Raw genomic sequence first — 19,880 nt, 5'->3', positions numbered from 1 at the left:
TTCACAATGCTAAATTATCAGGAATTAGTAGCTCCACGGAGCTGATTCAAAGTATATAACGATCGTACATAAAAATATTGCCCTTTAGGTTGATCCAACTGAAAATGTCAATCTTTAATAAACCACATGACAATGCGAATCCATTTTGGAAAATAAATGAACTGACCTTTCTTCTTTATCCATGGCTTTCTTGTCTGTAGGACTGTTCTTCTTTGGTGGCACAGGAGGAGACACCTTTCCGCAAATGTCCTGGATGCTACGCTTGATTTGGCAGCTGCGCGTGGCCGCCTTAGTGAGGATACGCTCGATGGCTGTGATACCGTCCCCGTGAGCGTGATGGCTCATGTCCATGTTGTCTAGCCAGGACGCTGACAGAGAGTTCTGCTTGGACGACAGCTTCTGGTGCAGCTTTATGAGGAGGGACAGCATGCTTTCTCTTATCTCCAGGATCTCCGTCACCAGCTGCGGGGGTGTACCTGGCGGCACCCAGCGTGTCGAGGAGCTCTTCGGCCTGACAACCTGGTTGGCCTCCGAGCTGCTGCGGTTGATTATCTCCTGGAACTTCCTCCTGCGCTCTGCTACCAGGCTAAATACCTGGGCTTCACGCAGGTTCTGAAATGACATCGAAAAAAAATCACTTATCCACCACTTCTTTAACACAAACTGACCACAACATTATTTACAGATATATAAGAACTGTATAGTGCACCCTGAAGTATTCACATTTTTCCCCACATTTTGTTATGTTACAGCCCATCCCATCCATTTTCTACCGCTTATTCCCTTTGGGGTCGCGGGGGGCGCTGGAGCCTATCTCAGCTACAATCGGGCGGAAGGCGGGGTACACCCTGGACAAGTCGCCACCTCATCGCAGGGCCAACACAGATAGACAGACAACATTCACACTCACATCCACACACTAGGGCCAATTTAGTGTTGCCAATCAACTTATCCCCAGGTGCATGTCTTTGGAGGTGGGAGGAAGCCGGAGTACCCGGAGGGAACCCACGCAGTCACGGGGAGAACATGCAAACTCCACACAGAAAGATCCCGAGCCCGGGATTGAACCCAAGACTACTCAGGACCTTCGTATTGTGAGGCAGATGCACTAACCCCTCTGCCACCGTGAAGCCTATGTTACAGCCTTGTTCCAAAATAGATTAAATTCATTATTTTCTTAAAATTCTACAGACAACACCCCATAATCACAATGTCAAAATGTTTTTCTATATAATTTTGAAAATGTATCAAAAAATAAAAAAGGACACGTACAAAAGTATTCACAGCCTTTGCTCAATACTTTGTTGATGCACCTTTGACAGCAATTACAGCCTCAAGTGTTTTTGAATATGATGCCACAAAGTTGGCAGATCTATTTTTAGGCCGTTTCGGCAGTGCCACTATTCCCATTCCTCTTTGCAATTGCTCTCAGCTCCATCAGGTTAGATGGGAAGCGTTGGTTTTTATCCAAGATGTCTCAGTACATGGCTGCATTCATCTTAGTCTAGTGCAGTCCTTCTCAAATAGAACCAGAGTAATGCCGGGGGGTGCGTGTGACCTCGGGGAACATGCTTTTTTTGCCTTACCAGAAAATGATGAAGCATATGTAGCACTCGGCTTCACTATACCACGATTGGAGATGAGGAAATACTGGTGTGTTGTTTCCTTTAACGTTAATAAGCTTACAATGTTATGCAGAGGTATAGTTATAAGAATTTTATAGACAAATTTAACTATGTATAGTCACGGTGGAGAGTAGGGGGGCGCAAAATATTTTCTTCTTCCGATGGGGGGCGTAACAGAAAATTTTTATGAGATGCACTGGTCTAGTAAGAGAGGGGACTAAGAACCCGAAGGTCACTCTGTCAAGAGCTACAGCATTTCTCTGTGGAGAGAGGAGAACCTTTCAGAACGACGGCCATCTCTGCAGCAATCCACCATTCAGGCCGGTATTGTACAGTGGCCAGGCGGAAGTAATTTTTTACTAAAATGTTTCCAAATGCACCTGAAAGACTCCCAAACCATGAAAAACAAAATGATCTGGTCTGATGAGACAAAGATAGAGCCTCTGGTATCATGTTTGGAGGAAACCAGGCACCACTCAGCACCAGACCAATACCATCCCTACAGTGAAGCATAGTGGTGGCAGCATCATGCTGTGGGGATGTTTTTCAACGGCATTAACTGGGAGACTACATTTAGGATAGAGGGAAATTTGAATGCAGGAATATAATAATGCTTCTCATCCAACCTGATAGAGCTTGAGAGGTGCTGCAAAAATGAATGGGCAAAGAGTAATGGCAAAACTGCCCAATGATAGGTGTTCCAATTTTGTGGCTTTGTACTCAAAAATACTAGAGGCTTGTCTATGAATGTTCTCATTCATCCAGGTCATTGTCATCTCAGGGCATTCAATCGACCACAACTGGACTGTTTGGTTTGTCTTAGAAGATGTTTCGCCGCTCATCCAAGTCAGTTCGTGCTCGTAGACTTAGATTGGTCAGATCTAGTCCAGCGGCTGGTGCCAAAACTCCAAATATTTATACTCCAAAAACCAGTGAGAAAAACAACTACCGGTATTTTAATGCAAACGGGCAATCCTAACTGTCAAAGCCAACAACAGTCGTTCAAGTGTAAGGCTGTAATTGCTGTCAAAGGTGCATCAAGAAAGTATTGAGCAAACGCTGTGAAAACTTATGTACATATGATTTTTTTTTAATACATTAGCAAAATTTAAAAAATTTAAAAAAACATCACATTTTCTCTAAGGGGTAATGATTGGATTCAAAATGACGTCACGTTCGGCTCATTTAATATGTGTCTGTTCTCAGTGGGTACTAGGCGCCATTTAGTCTTTTTGAAGAAAATAAGAAGATAAACATTTCTTCAGAGTTCCTTCAGAGGTAATTCAGAATGGCGGCAGAGTGCCTGATTTTATGAGAGAAGTACAAGGGAGCAGAGCCGAAGAATGCACACCTTTGCAATGACCACTCGGTTAAAGGTTTGTTTGATATACTTTTAACTGTTTAGTGTTTTCTATTTAAGTATTATCTTGATATTATTTGTATTTCTTAAGACACATTTTTGCTACAAGTGTTCTGTAAGGCACCAACAGGAAAAGTCTAAATAAAAGAAATCAAATGTGAGCAAAACCCAAAAGAGTTAAGCTTTTACCAAAGGCAACAATCATAAATGAATAAAAGAAGCTTTCAGCACATACACAATGTTGACATCTATATTAATATTTTGATGAAGTTGGGGAAAAATAGGCGTCCTCGTAAAAGGCGCGTGCAACAGCAAAGGCAGGCAACAAACATGGCAGTCGACATGAAGTTAAATCATGAAATGCAACAAAAACAATGCATATTTATCTGGGAGAGTCTTGATACTAAATTCCTTGACCCAGCCACACACAGGGAAGTTGTAGACCGCCATGCTTTTCCAAGTTTAATTGGTTTTGTTATGTAGAATGATGTCTGGAGCAACTCCACCTATTAATAATCCTTTATCAATCAACAAAAGCTTTTATTTTGATAAATGATAGGGATCTATACAATTACATAGTTGGATATTTTGCTTATGTCTGAAGGCGGTGTACACTCTGGACAAGTTTCCACCTCATCACAGGGCCAGCACAGACAACATTCACACTCACATTCACACACTAGGGACCATTTAGTGTTGCTAATCAACCTATTCCCAGGTGCATGTCTTTGGAGGTGGGAGGAAGCCGGAGTACCCGGAGGGAACCCACACAGTCATGGGGAGAACAAGCAAACAGAAAGACACCCGAGCCTGGGGATCGGACCCACAACCTTTTAATTGTGAGGTACCAGCACTAACCCCTGTTCCAACGTAAAGAACCACCAGTACATGTTATGTATACAACACAAAGAAGTGTTGTAAATGTAGAAATTATATCCTAATATGACCCTTTCAAGTTAGCTCAAATTTAAGAAAGCCGTCTCTGTAAAAGTAATATTAAATTGATACTGCAACTTTCATAGTACATCTTTCTATTGGATCACATTGTGCAGGTGTACAGTAAATAAGAAATGTGAATCTTACAGTGCAAAATATATATGAAGAGTAAACCACTTTTTATTCCACCTGCAACTGGGTACTTTGTTAAATCACCACCTACCAACCACAACAACAATAATAAACTCCCGGACTTTGATGGATTGTAAGGATGCTTCATTACCATAGTCAAATAGGTACAACAGACATAAAAGTCAAATTAAATGTCTATTATAAAAATTCAGCCAACATTTCATTATCGCCCTTGCTGATAGCGCCTCAGACACAGCCATTTCCCAGGAAATCATCTTGAAGCGTCCAACCCATCTGAAGGATTGCCATAACCTGACCTTACAAAAAGGACCTGAGCTGCACTGTTAAATAAACATACATCATATTCTCCAGACGCAGCAACATCAATCACACTGACATGCAGTTAAAAAGCGTTTACCCAAACCGGCATTACACACATAATTAGTTTCAGCAGTTGAGAGGGAGGGGAACTGCTGAAGCGTGGCGTCATACACAAACCACGGCACAGAAGGCGAACCTTCTTTAAACGTGCAAAGGGGTACAAACAGCTACCTCTCTCCAATTGGCTGAAAGTCGCCTGGAGTTCTGTGAAGTGAGGATCACACGATGAACAATGATGGTGATATAGAGAGGTCAACCTGCCTTGGGGCTGATGGCAGTGACACTGCGGTTTCAGAAAGCAAAATGTAGCAAGGCCAAGGTGACGTCAACCTCTTACCTGGCCATAGGACGAAGCTTCCGAGCTGGTGCTGGGCGGTGCCTCTCGCTTCACTTCGGGCGCTGTCTCAGGAACTCTCACTCTCACAAAGTTGATGACATGGTGCAGATTGGAGAGAAGGTTTGTACCAGGAAACCAACTGTCATGACAGTGCTCCTCGATGCAGGGCTCCTACAAGCATGGGATTACAGAGTGTGGGTATACAAAGTATGACGTGGTTTCAAGGTACAACAGGCAGGATTAGGATAACTAAAATTGATAGTTGATTGTTAACAAAATTTGTTGACCATGTGGCAATGTTTTAATCCAATTTAGGTCTAATAGATTGGTAGAAACCAAGTAAGTGGCAGCAATAATTCAAGCCTAATTAGTTGCTGCCTAAAAGGGCTACAAGTTTGTGGTTGAGTCCATTTCAAAATAAAAATAATTAAATGTTAAAAGTTGACAAAAACAGACAAAAACTGACTGTATTTTGACACAGTTGGTCTGTGCATTTGAGTTGGCATTTAATTAAATGTCTATGATAAGTTATTGACTCTGAACGTTCTGAGCTTCAATGGTGGATTCTGCATGGCTGTGAATTAACTACCCAAAGAGTATGTCATGTTCTTCTTCTTTGGACCTAGACCACATTTTTATCCTACTACTTGTGGGTTGTAGCCAAAAGCTACATATAAAAGTAAATACTGATTAAGAACTTTTTAGCCATTCATCGATTTGTTATCCTGATTAGGGTCGCAGCCTATCCTGGCTCCTTACACTTTACACCAGGGCTAACTATCCGTCGGCTCGTGGGTTAAATCCGGCCCTGGGTGCACATCTGGCCTGGGAATGACACCAGTTCAGTTCAAAACTTGGGAGACAAACATTTTTGCAGCAAATTCCTAAAAAAAAAAACATTTGAGTGCTCCTGTTGTATATAGCTTGGACCACTGTACACACACTGGGTCCAAACTTTTGATTTACATAACTGAGGAATTCCTCAAGGCCCAATTCCAAGTACTGTCTTTTTTAGCATTTACAAATTTTTTGCTGCAATTTCCAGAACTCACTAGAGTGCTCCTTTGGTATAGAAGAACTTGGACCACTTTAAACACATTGGCAGAGACTTGCATTGACATTTTAACCTTGCTAGCAAACATAGAACACTGGGGTTCAAACCTGGGATTTACATAACTGAAGCTTTCCTCAAAGCAACCCTACAAGTCATTTCCTTTTTCAGTTACACATATTTTTCGTATTGTGATCTATGTAACTAAGATGTTGCTGTCGCTTGTTCACTTCAGATGCAGTTCAGTAGTCATTCAACTTCTTTTGTAAAACTAGTAGTGTTCCTCAAGGTTCTAGTTTAGGTCTTCTTTTTTTATCATTTAGGCTGTTACCCAGCAAGTTCAGTACAAAAAAACTTGTTAAAGACTCACGTTTTGCAGCAGATTCTTAAAAACACTAGAGTGCTGTTAAAGAAATGATCTTTGACTAGCTTTTTACAGAATGCCGTTAAAAACAGCAGAGCGCTCCAGTAACTCTGACAAAATAAATAGACCAAAATCAAATGTCTACTGTTGAGTATGCTGGTTCCCTGGAGTATAAAAAATGAAAATTGGGGACGGCGTGGCGAAGTTGGTAGAGTGGCCGTGCCAGCAATCGGAGTGTTGCTAGTTACTGGGGTTCAATCCCCACCTTCTACCATCCTAGTCACGTCCGTTGTGTCCTTGGGCAAGACACTTCACCCCTTGCTCCTGATGGCTGCTGGTTAGCGCCTTGCATGGCAGCTCCCGCCATCAGTGTGTGAATGTGTGTGTGAATGGGTGAATGTGGTAATACTGTTAAAGCGCTTTGAGTACCTTGAAGGTAGAAAAGCGCTATACAAGTATAACCCATTTATCATTTAAAATCAATAGTGAAGGAAAGGGAGAAGTCTGGTCTCAAGCTTCCTGGAAATGCGGCCTCAAAACAATTTAGTTGAATATCCCTGCTTTACACCCTATCTCGGGGTAATTGTGAATAAAGCAACAATATATAAAAGTACATCTAAATAGATTAGAAATAAGAATATCTCTTAATTAATTTTAGTAGTTCAATTCAAAAAGTAAAAGTCCTATATTTAAGCCCAGTCATTTATTTTACATTGCTGATCAATTAACAATAATCCTCATATCTTACCTCGTCTTCTTTGCTGTCTTGAACCTGGTTGTCCAAGCCCAGCTCGATTAGGTACAGCACCATGCACAGCACATGCTCAGACATATTCTGATGATCCATCCATATCTACAAAGCAAATTAAATTATAAAATATATCAATTTAGATGTTAAGCTAGTCACACAAAGTTCTTATCAACAACACTAAATAACCAATCAATGTTGATAACCCGATAATGGCTGTGGCTGTCTCCGTTAAATTAATACACATCAGCTATGCTATTTGCTTTTAAATTCTGTGTACCATCATTTGTAACCATGTTCATCATGACAATGTACCTTGCAAAAGATTAACACCAAACAGCTACACATTGCTCCAAAGCACAAATTGGGGCAAAAAAAAGGCTCACTGTTAAAGGGCTCACCTTGTAGAGGAGAGTGAAAATCACAATGTGCAGGGTCTTGCAGTGCAACAGTTTGATTAGACCTTTGTAGCATGGATGCAGGGCCGTCCTCGCTTTGTAAGGAGGCCATGGGTTACCGGTGTGAATGCCAGACTGCTTTAAACTAGGTGACATAAATCCCAAAAAGAAAAAAATACAGCACAATGGACACAGTTACTGATGCAGCCAGAATGTCACGTAATCTTCTATGCAACATAAGATTGATTATATATGTGTGAGACATGCATACAGGCATTGACATATTGTGGATTTTAGCCAGTTGTACGTAAATATAATTACATATCACACGTATAGATAACCTGTAACATCTTGCTATGTTCTAAATGTACCTGCAGCGTGACTCCAAAGATTTAACATCTTTCAAGTAGTTATATATAACAATATCTATACATTTTAATTCTATTGCTGTTGTTGGAACAGGTTCAGTAGTTGTCTGTACGATTTCTAAAAGATTAACGCACAAATTGTAAACTCTAGTGACGTGAGTTTTTTGTTTCAGAAAAGACGAGGTCTCCAAATGTTTTATAAGATTTTATAAATCAGCAGCACCAACTTGCTGTTCTTTGTTGCACATCAAAAAAATTGTATCGGACTAGTGTGTGAAATCCCTGAATGAACATGTAACTACAGATGATCCATCTGTACGTTCAGCTACATCTACACCCAAAATGGTATCTTTATACAAAGGTTATCTTCCGCCACATCATTTCAAACGCCAGGCACTACTTGAGTTACCTTTCCACAGTAATGGTATTGTCATTCATTCCAATAATCATGAAGAAGGTGAACCCCAATGATTCGCTTTCACCGCCAACTCACACATTCGTCTCTGGAGCCCAGAAGCAAACAAGGGAGATTTCCTCAATTCTATTACAATTTAGACTGAAATATTGATTTTTCTCGACAGCTATTTAATTGGAAGCAACTCTAGCACCAATAGACCTGACCTTTCTTATCAGGTTCCTTCATGAGCAGGAGAGAGGTGACCTGACAACACTTAATAGTGTGACACAGGTTTGTTTTGGAGAATACTTTGTGTGAATGCGCCCAATAAAGACTGTGTTGATTTTAGGGATAAACATGCATTGACAAATACAAATTATACAATTTTTGGGGGGACATGTACAACTTACAATGCTGAATATCTGTCCATTGCTGACTGCACATCACGTCGATAGACCGTCCTGAGAACAACCATGATGGGATCAAACTCCTTCTCCCACACCTCGGCTAGTTGAGACAAGGAAGGACATTTGCTTTGTAAGAGCTGGTTCAACGTGACATTGAATTTTAGCCTACTTAATCTGTTTGTGGTGGTGTAAGGCTGCCCCCATGTGGCCAGATGAGGGTTACCGGTAATAAATATTTTAGTTTACAAAGTAAAAAACACAAGGCTGTAAAGATTACTTGCATCATTGAAATTATTGTATATACTATCATAGTAAGACCATTAGTATACTATAATACAACTGGTAATGCCTTAGAATGGAGTACTGGTTGCTAGGAAAATGATGTTGAAGAATAGTTAGGACTTTCTTTTCTTCACAATGGTGTTGTACCCATATTTGAAATGACTCTGGGTGGCCAATGGAGGGCAGCAAGGAGAATTTAAGGTGAATGTCCTAAAAGCAGGTCAGAAAATCAACTGTATGGTCAAAAGGGCAGTGAGTCCTACCTTTGGGAGTGTACATGCCCTGCTGCATGGAGCCTCCTGGCTCAAACACAGGAGCTTTGAAATCAGCAACCGCAGAGAGCATCTCCTCAAAACTGCAGCTACCTGGTACAATACCACTCTTTGGGTTGGGATTCTCAGGAATCTGTGGAAACATGCTTAAGGAACATGTCTGTGATGGATTGAAAAGTATATATAGGCGCATGGATTTATTGAAAGGATACAAGGTCTAACAGCGAGCTGTGAGTGCGATCATTCATACACAACTGCGAGACCATCTCAGCCCGAAGGATCTCATCATCTGTCATGCCTGATGGCAGGAGTGAGGAGCAGAATGTGAGCAGTTTGTTAAATGGTTTTGTGTCAGATTCATGAAAAAGAAACTAAATATATATAGCAGGATTGACAAAATGTGTTCTATTTGACTACATTATTCAGAGACGCCCTTAGCTAAATTGGGGCCCTAAGCAGAATTCTATTTGGAGGCAGACCCTCCGTTACATTTTCCCACACTTTATTTATGTAAAACGACTTTAATAGAGTACTTTTAGACTCAAAGCTTAATTTAATTTGATGTATGTTTTATACTATGACAAAATTGTTCAATAATTTATTTTTAGTGCAAAATAACACGTTTGACATAATTAAACACAATCAAAGAAACCTCCAGGGCACAATTCCAACCAGGAATTGAACCCAGTACAAGCACTTACAAGACCAGCACTCTTGCAGCTTGCCACAGGGATCAGTGTCAATGACAAGTAAAATTTGTCATTCCAGTCATCCCTCGTTTATCGCGGTTAGTTGGTTACAGATATGGCCGCGATAAATGACATTTCCGTAAAGTAGAAAAAAATAATTTTAAATAGGGCGAGCCAGTATACAGGTATTATAGTTAATACCTGTATATTTTAGAGAGGGATATATATTTCAGATAATACCGCCATACCGATATATTTTGATGTGACTTTGTCACGTCAGTTTGCTTCTCTCTGCGGCTGACGGGCGCAGCAGAGGGCATAATCTTAGGCTCAACTCTGCCCCTTGCGTGTTTACGTAGGCTTCTCCGACGCAACAACAAACTTTTCATAAGAATATAGCTACTACAATGAAGACTTCTCGACTCCCGAGTGATGCAATGCTTTGGTCACCGACTGCATTTGGCTATGGGTGAGGGATTACAGTTTTCTCTCCTTGTAGCGACTTTATCACTTATCTGTTTATGTTGTTCAAGTTGCTGTCTGGGCTGCTCTATCACCCGAGCCACACCGCTCCGTAGTAGAGCGCCTGTGCCAGCAACCTTGACGGTTCCAGGTTCGATTGACACTTCGGCCGGCCTTCTTAATCACTGTCGTTGCGTCCTTGGGCAAGACACTTTATCCACCCTCTCCCAGTGCCACCCACACTGGTTAAATGCAACTTAAAGATGTAGATAATGGGTTTCACTATGTAAAGCGCTTTGAGTCTTTAGAGTGTGTGTGTCAACGCTCCATCTATGCCCACGCACATGGCCTCGGCAAAATTAACAAAAGCTGCTTTGACATAGTAACGGCCTAACTAATTATGTTATAATAAGCAAGACATTACTTTACTACTTAAAACAAAACATAATCGGAGTATTTTCAACACTGGTTATCCAGCCATAAAACACATATATACCGGGATATATACATATACATATTTTTAGGTTTCCTGAGGGAACTCTCCTGAAGGAATCAATAAAGTACTATCTATTTATCTATCTATCTATCTATCTACCTACCTACCTATATCAGTTTTGGTCTATATTGCTCAGCCCTAATTATAAATAGGGATGATGCTCGAACCCGGTTTTCCCGGTTGTTCGATAAGAAAAGAACTGAGTCCTCGGACTCGAATCCCTTTTTGATAACTGGTACCCGTTATCGAGACCACTATAGTAAAGAAAAATAGTTTTTTTTTTATTCGAATCCCTGGGAACGAATCCCATCCCGACAAGAAATGCCCCGTGAGACATCACAAGAAATGACGTCACGTAGCTCAGTCATTTGTCACGGTGGGGTGCAGCGTGCTGCGGTTCGTTCCCGGGACGCAAAACTGACGGCTCCGGACGAAAGCGTGCAGGTAGGAGATGATTTATTTCTCATAAATCATACACATTACAACAGACAGGAACGAAACAAAAGGAAAGCGTGCCATTCGCACGAGAAGCTAAAGCAAAAACTTACTTAGCACAGGAATACTAGAAGCTCAGGTAACTATAGCACAGGAATCATGAGCTCGAAAACCAGAATGCCAACGTAACTGTTGCAAATGCAAACAATGAAGCCACAACGAGTGACCGGAAAAGGCAGGCTTAAATAGAGTCTCTGATGAGCAACAGGTGCGCGTACAAGGCAGGTGAAAATCATAAGTAACCATGGTGACTAAAACAAACCCCCGAAGTGCACAAAACAACTAAGGAAGTCCAAAACTAACAAAACATAACTAAACAAAACATGATCCGACCACATCATAATACATCACAGTTTCATATCATTTCACTTTACAGGAGTAGGAAGAAGTAAAGCTTATTTAATCCTACCTCTTTCCCACTTCATAGCGTTTACAAATATATACATCATTTACTGACCTTTCTATAATAAAATATCTGTGAATTAGTATATACAACAGTTTTGTAAAATGTAATTAATTAATTCAGTCATTATTAATACACAGATGAAGAATATCTTATTTTCAATAAGGTTGAAAGTATTTCTCATAATTCTTCTTCTTTGTACTTTGTAAGCACTATTCATTTGAACAACCTCTTAAACTGGATCATATCAGTACAATATTTAACTTCTTTACTTAATCCATCCCATCATTCCACATCATTTTAGCTGTTTGCAATTTTACCAAATCATCGAACTTTAATATTTTTGACTCAATAAATAAAGTTTTATATGTTCTCTATATCCAACATAATGTATCAGTCTAATTGATCTTTTTTGTAACACGGTTAACGAATGTACCGCACATTTGTAGTTATTTCCCCACATTTCTGCACAATAACTCAGATATGGTAATACTATAGTAGCGAGCAGTAGAGAATGTGAAGTGATTTGTTAAACAAAATATTGTGTGTTTTTTTCCCATATACAACAACCTATCTGGACTCAATAAGAGAATCGGTTCGATAAGAGGATTCGATAATAGGCTCTAACTCGATAATTTCTTATCAAACATCATCCCTAATTATAAATCATAAATGTTCTTAGCTAGAGCATAAAAAACCTGTTAATAATCTCATAAATACATTCATTAATATTATGAGAGCCCTCTAGACATGAAATAGCACCCTTTAGTCATATTTACACTATTTGAATCCGATATAGTAATGGTGCCTCAGGCTGAGCCAATCGGTGGCCAATAGTGACCAATACTACTGTAGTATTGATATTTTTAATTTATTTGACGATGTTTATGCTTGTAAATACTTAATTTTTTAATATCCTTTGAAATATCCCAAAAAAAGTCAAGTAAAGCAGCAATATTTGGAGCGCAATGTGGCAAAGAACGACTGTATATCAATATCAAGGAACAGGTACTAGCTAGGAATACATTTCCGATCAAATTTCATATGACGCGCCGTGTCAATTCATTCATTGCCATTTTATATATGCCCCTTCAGAAAAAATTGGGTCCCCCCACGAATCGTGGGGCTCCACACAGCACATTATCTGCGTATAGAGAAGGGCGGCCCAGATGTTAGGATTATCTGTGCTTTATTTGTATAAATATTTTGTCGCTTCCAGTTTTGAACAGTGCAGTTTACAACCAAGTAAGTATCTTAATGTGTCATCAGCCTAACAAAATATGTAGCTATAGGTCAAGGAGGTAGCCACAAAGAGGGAAAAATGTCCCCAAACGGACCCTCAAGGAACAAGGACAAGATTAGATATGGGATAAATCGACGCACTTCTTTTGAGTCACTTTAACAGTGCCTGATAACCCTGCCTAATACCTGCCTCAAATAAAACGCCAATGTTCTGATGAACAAAAAAGCATAGCATTTCCTTTAATCAGCAGCCGTTACAAGGTCATTATTCACCCTGAGAGTGGCAGTGTCAGCACTATGACATACTCTGTGCTGTACCACTTACCTAAATGAATGCGAAGGCTTGTCAGTATGACTAAGAAGGTCAGAGCACCTTCTAGCATTGGTCTTTCCTGTTCAGCGTCTAACACGGCATTCTGATGCTGAGACGCCATGGTCAAAAGATCAACAACTTTAAACCTGTGTAAACAAATGGATTATATTTTTTTAAAGCCTTACTTAACACAGCTATTGCAAGTGCATTAATTGGTCCGCACCTCTCAAAAACACTTGAGATGAAGTAGTCGGGATCAAGTCTTGATGCGCAAACCTGTTAATAAAAAAAAATTAATTAATTAATTAATTAAAAAAAAGGGGTGTGGGATACTTTTATAACAAGAACCAGATTTACAGACAGTGAGCAGTCCTGACCTGGAGTAGATAGATGTCAGGGTCAATCATGGAGTTGCAAAAGTGTGACTGCACATAGGTCATAGCTTGTCCTTTTATCTGCAGCCCATTTCTGACCCACATGTTGCTGTGGATTTCCGACAGACATGCCTACAAGCAAATGTGCGTCATAATTCAAATGAAAGTAAAACATTTTTTTCACAATCAGCTTCTTGAGGAAGCCTCCGTACCTGAATTTGCAGTGGATGCACCATGATCTTCATCAGCATCTCTTGGTCAGGCAGGAGGCTGTCCAGGTCCAAACCTTGGCACTTCACAGCCTAGGAATGGTTCAAATCAAGCATCTTTTATTGTAGTGTTGTATGGTGCAATTACATTTCAACAGCGAGACTGACCTTACTGAGGAACATGGCATAGTAGCGGTGTAGCGGCAAGTGAAATGTCACTTGATTTGGCGAAGGCTAGGAGACAAATAAAAGCCATGAGAAACACCAGGATACGCGTGTTTGTGTGTACAGTATGTTCTTACTTTACCTCATCATTGAAGCTGATGGCATCAAACCAGATCTGAAGTGTCTCCAAACAGTAGCGTACCACAGTTTTAGTATAATCCTGAGTCTCCTGTGCAGGGACATTTCAACATGTTCAAAGCCCATATACTGTACAGTATGTCTACAAAGTAGGTACAGGTTTACAAGCATGACTTACTTTGACTTTGCAATGAGTTAAAAGACCCCACATTGGTTGTGCGCAGGCCTCGAGCTCAGCTGCAAAAGCTGCATAGTATGTCTGAGATTCAAATTCCACATGTTCATTCAACTCCCGCTTATTCAGGTTCATTCCTATCACAGCAGGAAATCAAAGTTTAGACAAAGCGGTAACATGCTTCGAGACCTCATATAAACATGTCACAAATGCATTTGATTCAAGTGAAGTGGAGTGAGTTATATTTATATAGCGCTTTTCTCTAGTGATTCAAAAAGGGGGCATTTCATTCTAAGAGCAGTATGTGCATGTGGAGCAACACTGTGCACCTCAGAAAGAGGATACTCAAACCCACTGAGTGTTATTTATAGTGTAATGACTGCACATGGCAAGTAAGCAGCATAAACCCACTATTCTAATTCAGTGACAAAGGCTGCATTGCTCGTAGTTCACCCACAGTCAGTACAACACATGACTACTAACAGTTTAGACTAAATGAACTACAGGAGTGCTTACTTCCAAAAAAATATATTTGAAAACAGCTATCTTAATGAAAGAGAACAATGTTTCAATTAATAATCACAATTCTAACAGAGCTAAATTAGTTTCTGGGGTTCCTCTGGGTTCCATTTAAGGACCTCTGATTTCTGATCAATATTTAAAAAAAATTGTGAGAATGTGCTGCCTTGTATGTTTGCTGTGATACCTGTCTTTTAGTATCACATTCTTATTTTGATTGCTTGACAAGAAGCAATTAGACTTAGACTTAGACAAACTTTAATGATTCACAAGGGAAATTGTTCCGTGAAGATGAAGAAATTAAGAACTGTCTAATATTTCTGAATGAATAAATTAGAAATTAAAAACTGTCTAATATTTCTGAATGAATAAATTGTCACTTACTATTGAAAAAACAAACAATGATTTTTAGTACCAAAAACAAAAGCTATGATAAAGAAGATGTGAAATTATTAATTGAGGACATCAAAATTAGCCTGGTGCCACAAACCAATTGTTAAGGAGATATTGTTGATGGAAATTTTCCTTGGGAACAACATATTGATTGAACCTGTCAGTGGCAAGATGATATGATAATAGGTATTTTGAGAAAGGCTTGCTATTTTTTAATCGTACTTGTGTGTTGACATTGTATTAATGTTTAATATATCCACTTATAATGCATTGCAAAAGTATTTGGGGTGCTACTTGTCAATCACACCTTTACAAAATATTATTAATTCAAAAGGAATTGTTGAGAATACTGAATTTTTCCAACACACTGTCTTCATCTGCTCCTCTTTTTTTCTTTCAAAAAAAAAAAAAGACACCATTTGACAATATTTAGTGTGAACACATATTGTAAATCTATTTTTATGTACATTTATCTACGGATTTGACCATTTTCCTTATTTTTTTCTTTTTTTACATATTTTGATATACTTACTCAACAAGACCCTATTGTGACTTTTGTCTACCAATAAATGTACGTTCCCTCTTTGGAATAAACTACCACCAGCTCCTCAATCCACAACGTCACTTAATTATTTTCAAAAACAATTTAAGGCTATGTTGGTCTTGAGTGAGCTATGATGACTATGTTTATTGTAAATGATATGTATTGCATTTGACTTGTCTATTCTTGCTGTTGTGATAATTGTGACATCTTGGGGGAGGTGGATTTACAAGACCTTAGGATCTTCTTAACCTTTTCCACACATGGGATTTGCTTTACATTGTATATCAATAGTATTTTTGTGTGTGTGCAAATTAATACAAAAAGGCATGTAAATAACAGAGGTACCGGTAGCTGTAATATACACGAATACATACTACAAACCCCACAAGCAGTGAAGTTGTCACGTTGTGTAAATGGTAAATAAAAACAAAATACAATGATTTGCAAATCCTTTTCAACTTATATTCAATTGAATAGACCGCAAAGACAAGATATTTAATGTTCCAACTGGAAAACTTTGGGGGTTTTTTTCAAATATTAGCTCATTTGGAACTTGATGCCTGCAACATGTTTCAAAAAGGCTGGCACAAGTGGCAAAAGGACTGAGAAAGTTGAGGAATGCTTATGAAAGACTTATTTGGAACATCCCACAGGTGAACAGGCTAATTGGGAACAGGTGGGTGCCATGATTGGGTATAAAAGCAGCTTCTATGAAATGCTCAGTCATTCACAAACAAGGATGGGGCGAGGGTCACCACTTTGTCAACAAATGCATCAAGCAAGAATGGGAAAGAATTCCACCTGAAAAGCTTCAAAAGTTGGTCTGCTTAGTTCCCAAACGTTTACTGAGTGTTGTTAAAAGGAAAGGCCATGTAACACAGTGGTAAAAATGCCCTTGTGACAACTTTTTTGCAATATGTTACTGCCATTAAATTATTTGCCCCAAAAAATGAAGTTTCTCAGTGTGAACATTAAATATATTGTCTTTGCAGTATATTCAATTGAATATAAGTTGAAAAGAATTTGCAAATCATTGTATTCTCTTTTTATTTACGAATTACACAACGTGCCAACTTCACTGCTTTTGGGTTTTGTATATAGAGCAAGAGAGGTCAATAATTACAGAAGCCATGAGCCACCTCAACAATTGTGTGCTTCCAACTTGTTCTATTACAGCATGACAAATGAGTGTGGTTAAGAATAATTAGTATACTACATAGAACATCCATCTGTATTTGGCTGCACTACCACATTGAAGTTATTCTTTATGGGAAAAAGGTCCCTGCAAGCGAGAGATGGGTTTGGAGAACAATATGCTTGTCTACTGGCAAGCTTTATGATAAGGGCAAGGCGTCAGGCATGATGAAGAAGAGCTATCTTCCAGCAAAGGCTATAAAGTGTTCCTACGTCAATAATAACTTACCTTGGAAAAAAGACACAAAGCTCATCCACAGCATCAACAACGAATGGTCTTCCAAGAACTTTTTTGCGACACTTTGGTGCGACAAGATGTTGATAAAATCGCTAACTAATGGCCAATAAGTGTTATTCTTCAACAGAGCCTCGCTGCAGTTCACCACGACATGGCGACTGTTTTCTTCATCTAAAAAAGGGTAAATGGATAAACCAGTCAAGTCGCCAAAAGAGCCCCCAAAAATATGCATTGTTTATAATCGGAACTGGAATACACACTTACCCTGAAGTTCACTTTTAATAAGGCAACTCTCCATCATGTAGAGGAGGACAGTGACCATGATGTCCAGCAGCTGACACTCCTCTGTGACGTGACGAGCCAGCTCCTCGTTGCTGAACAACTGCACGCTGATATGTACAATGCGGTTAGACATGGTATCCGACTCGTGACTTTTCATCAGGGTTTTCATGATAAATGCATAATGCTGAACAAATGTTTTTGTAAATGTGATCTGGAAAAAAAGCAGAAAAAAACTAAGTTAAATAACTATCAGAATGAAAAAAGGTGCACTGATATTTGCTAGAAAATTATACCTTATAATCTTGATCTGGCAACATGTTTAGTAAGAAGGTGACCATCTTCTGAGGAAACTCATATTTTATTGTCCAAAACAGGAACTCCTCCAAAAAACATTTATGCTTCAATGACTCTATAATACATAGGTCTAATGGGAGGAAAAAAAAACTCAATTAAAAAGAAGTTCAGGAAACAACGCATTTCCTTCATTACCTTTTGTACTGCTGCTCAGCTTAACCCTCTTTCTCTGTCCAACAGACTGTCCCGCATCTTGGTCCTCCTAGGAATATAACAAAACACATCAAACTTCATCTGCAAAAGTCACTAAAAGCATATCAGCTTACATGGTAAAGACTAGAGATGTCCGATAATATCCGCCTGCCGATATTATCGGCCGATAAATGCGTTAAAATGTAATATCGGAAATTATCAGTATCGTTTTTTTAATTATCGGTATCTTTTTTTTTTTTTTTAATTAAATCAACATAAAAAACACAAGATACACTTACAATTAGTGCACCAACCCAAAAAACCTTCCTCTCCCATTTACACTCATTCACACAAAAGGGTTGTTTCTTTCTGTTATTAATATTCTGGTTCCTACATTATATATCAATATATATCAATACAGTCTGCAAGGGATACAGTCCGTAAGCACACATGATTGTGCGTGCTGCTGGTCCACTAATAGTAATAACCTTTAACAGTTAAATTTACTAATTTCCATTAATTACTAGTTTCTATGTACCGGTAACTGTTTTTATATTGTTTTACTTTCTTTTTTATTCAAGAAAATGTTTTTGATTTATTTATCTTATTAATTTTTTTTAAAAGTACCTTATCTTCACCATACTTGGTTGTCCAAATTAGGCATAATAATGTGTTAATTCCACGACTGTATATATCGGTTGATATCGGTATCGGTTGATATCGGTATCGGTAATTAAAGAGTTGGACAATATCGGCAAAAAGCCATTATCGGACATCCTTAGTAAAGACAGATATTTACCTTCAAAAAAATCAAAAAGGAAACCACGAATGCATTATTTGTAGGGCTGTCCCATGATATCGGCATAAAAAACAAGATCAGCTCATACCCGATAAAGTATGTATTGCCTGGAGTTTCGCCAAATTAATGGAGAATACTCTGTATGTGGGGTCATGTGACCTTTACGGTTACGCGAGTGATGACCTAATTTAACTGCGCCGCGCTCCTAAAGGCAGCAATTCTTTCCAAGTTTGTAAATATCGTTACCGGTTAATATCGGAATCAGAAATTAAGTGCTGGACAGCATCGGGTAACGGTCAGGAAGCCAATATTGATAATAATTTGCAATTCATCCACACTTGTTGGAGAAAACTATACCTCTAAATTTACACAAGACGAAAATAATTATCATACACATCTCACAAGATGTCAGCTCACGATACGAGACTATCACAAATCTTATAAACACTGAGATCAGCGAGCATTGAGGGATTTAGTGTGTTTTGTTTTTGCTTAGACATTTTGCAACATTTCCCAAGGACAGGCCTCAACACAAAATGTCAGGTGAAGAACGTAAGAAGAGTATACAGTACATTAAAAGTTACTTGAGGTAAATGATGGTCCAGCTTTATCATGCGTGTTGTCGATTGTTGTCAAACTTAAGGTTTTCACACTTAACAATAATTTGTTTCAATATTATTAACATTATCAATATTGTTTACAGGTATTAATAAGTGGTTTACTTATTTTACACTTGTATATGACAATTAGGAAGTTTACTTAAAACTCTGCCTGTAAAAAGAAAACAGGTTTTATTTTCTATGCTAGCAATAAGTTGTTCCGAGAATCAATTATTTTCATTTCCAACCAGCATCCTGGACTCGATTGTGTTCGGACATTAGAGGTTGCGCTGTAATATCCTCCTGAAAACGTCTATTTTGTGGAAAAACACAAATGTCCACTGCAGAGGATGCTGTCCAGGATATTAAAAATAAGATTTGTAAATGGCTATAATTGGTTCCAGGTTTGGTACAAACCTCCTTTATCGTCTCATGTGGGCTTCCTGGTGCTGCGGATCCTGGTGCTGCGGATCCTGTGGAAACAGACCGACAGATGCATACGCCATCATTAGGAGGGTAAACAGTAGGACAGTTAACTAACATAGTTGGGTAAAAAAAATTAAGTTTTTAAAGGGGACCTATAAAGATTTTAATTTACATTTAAAAC

The 19,880-nt window shown here is 38.9% G+C and overlaps 1 protein-coding gene across 2 annotated transcripts in view; it reads right to left on the bottom strand.

Annotated features, from left to right (window-relative positions):
• Positions 1–19,880, bottom strand: part of ubr3 (ubiquitin protein ligase E3 component n-recognin 3) — a 71,204-nt gene that overhangs the window by 41,364 nt on the left and 9,960 nt on the right. For both annotated transcript variants that reach the window (XM_061971647.1, XM_061971648.1), the window contains exons 5-23: positions 19,691–19,746; positions 17,879–17,945; positions 17,683–17,813; positions 17,372–17,600; positions 17,099–17,278; positions 14,223–14,356; positions 14,049–14,135; positions 13,910–13,975; positions 13,745–13,834; positions 13,536–13,664; positions 13,382–13,434; positions 13,171–13,304; positions 9,271–9,356; positions 9,050–9,191; positions 8,508–8,604; positions 7,336–7,477; positions 6,935–7,039; positions 4,772–4,942; positions 167–612 (exon numbers count right to left, since the gene is read on the bottom strand). In XM_061971647.1, coding sequence (XP_061827631.1) covers positions 167–612; positions 4,772–4,942; positions 6,935–7,039; positions 7,336–7,477; positions 8,508–8,604; positions 9,050–9,191; positions 9,271–9,356; positions 13,171–13,304; positions 13,382–13,434; positions 13,536–13,664; positions 13,745–13,834; positions 13,910–13,975; positions 14,049–14,135; positions 14,223–14,356; positions 17,099–17,278; positions 17,372–17,600; positions 17,683–17,813; positions 17,879–17,945; positions 19,691–19,746 — 2,545 coding nt within the window. The remainder of the gene's footprint in view (positions 1–166; positions 613–4,771; positions 4,943–6,934; positions 7,040–7,335; positions 7,478–8,507; positions 8,605–9,049; positions 9,192–9,270; positions 9,357–13,170; positions 13,305–13,381; positions 13,435–13,535; positions 13,665–13,744; positions 13,835–13,909; positions 13,976–14,048; positions 14,136–14,222; positions 14,357–17,098; positions 17,279–17,371; positions 17,601–17,682; positions 17,814–17,878; positions 17,946–19,690; positions 19,747–19,880) is intronic.

The sequence above is a fragment of the Nerophis lumbriciformis genome, linkage group LG13, assembly GCF_033978685.3.
Source record: "Nerophis lumbriciformis linkage group LG13, RoL_Nlum_v2.1, whole genome shotgun sequence".
NCBI lineage: Eukaryota > Metazoa > Chordata > Actinopteri > Syngnathiformes > Syngnathidae > Nerophis > Nerophis lumbriciformis.
Note: the sequence above shows the minus strand (reverse complement) of the source record. Positions and strands in the feature narration are given on the sequence as shown.